Source organism: Macadamia integrifolia, chromosome 2 (genome assembly GCF_013358625.1).
Source record: "Macadamia integrifolia cultivar HAES 741 chromosome 2, SCU_Mint_v3, whole genome shotgun sequence".
In the NCBI taxonomy this organism is placed as follows: Eukaryota; Viridiplantae; Streptophyta; class Magnoliopsida; order Proteales; family Proteaceae; genus Macadamia; species Macadamia integrifolia.
The window spans coordinates 6361675-6362636 of record NC_056558.1 but is presented as its reverse complement, the minus strand read 5'-3'; the positions used below and the strand labels follow the sequence as shown (position 1 = coordinate 6362636).

The 962-nt window shown below is 42.1% G+C and overlaps 1 protein-coding gene across 1 annotated transcript in view; it reads left to right on the top strand.

Annotated features, from left to right (window-relative positions):
• Positions 1-497: 497 nt before the first annotated feature.
• Positions 498-962, top strand: part of LOC122072246 (sugar transport protein 5-like) — a 4930-nt gene continuing 4465 nt past the window's right edge. The window contains exon 1 of the mRNA XM_042636833.1: positions 498-659. Coding sequence (XP_042492767.1) covers positions 524-659 — 136 coding nt within the window. The 5' untranslated portion in view covers positions 498-523. The remainder of the gene's footprint in view (positions 660-962) is intronic.

The following is a 962-nucleotide window of genomic DNA, read 5'->3' as shown; positions in this document are numbered from 1 at the left end:
GGTTAAATAGATCGGTTCGGTTTCAAGCTGTTTAGCTAATCGGCCTAAAACTTGAAACTATAATCAAACCATTTATTAAATAGTTTTACGATTTCCATATAAACGGCCTGATTCGATTGCGATAAACAGTTTCGATTTCATACTCACATCCTCAGGTTATGTGGGCCAGGCGCGGTTAGATAATCCCTCCACCAGCTTCTAGATGGAAAAATGGTGTGTTTTAGGTAAAACTTTTGGGAGAGGGATCCATTGGTAAAAGGCTGTGCGCCGCCCCAATGTGTCATTCTCTTTCTCTTTCTTCGGAAGCTCTCTTACCCTCAAAAGTCCAACTTGTAATTGGTGTATATCATTAATTTACAAATGAAACATACTTAACTGGGACAAGAAAGTACACTGTGAACGTTCTTTTTAGTCGTGATATATAAACGCGATCCCTTGTCCCCTCCGCTCATCCACACAGAGAGAGAGAGAGAGAGAGAGAGAGAGAGAGAGAGAGAGAGAGAGAGAGAGAGAGAGAGAGAGAATGGCAGGAGGACTGTTAGCAGTTGGTGACGGAAATGTCAGTGGCTTTGGAGGGAGGTTAACGGCGTCGGTGGTGATCACCTGCATCGTTGCTGCTTCTGGTGGCTTAATCTTTGGCTACGACATCGGGATTTCAGGTCTCTCTCTCTCTCTCTCTCTCTCTCTCTCTCTCTCTCTCTCCCTAAGTGCATCTGTATCCTTCATTATTTCCTCTGTTTTTTTTTTGTTAAGGTCCTCTGATTCTCTTTTAAGTTACATTTTGTTGAACCAATTATCTGCAACAACTTTCTTTCACTCTCTCTCTCTGGTAAAATAGATGATGTGAAGATTTAGAGAAATCAGGGAAGCTCTGGCCCTGTTTCTCTTGTTTCTCAGTGCTGAGTGCTACCTAGACTGTTGGCGAGCTCGTGAACACAAGTGAAAAAAAAAAAAAAAAAAAA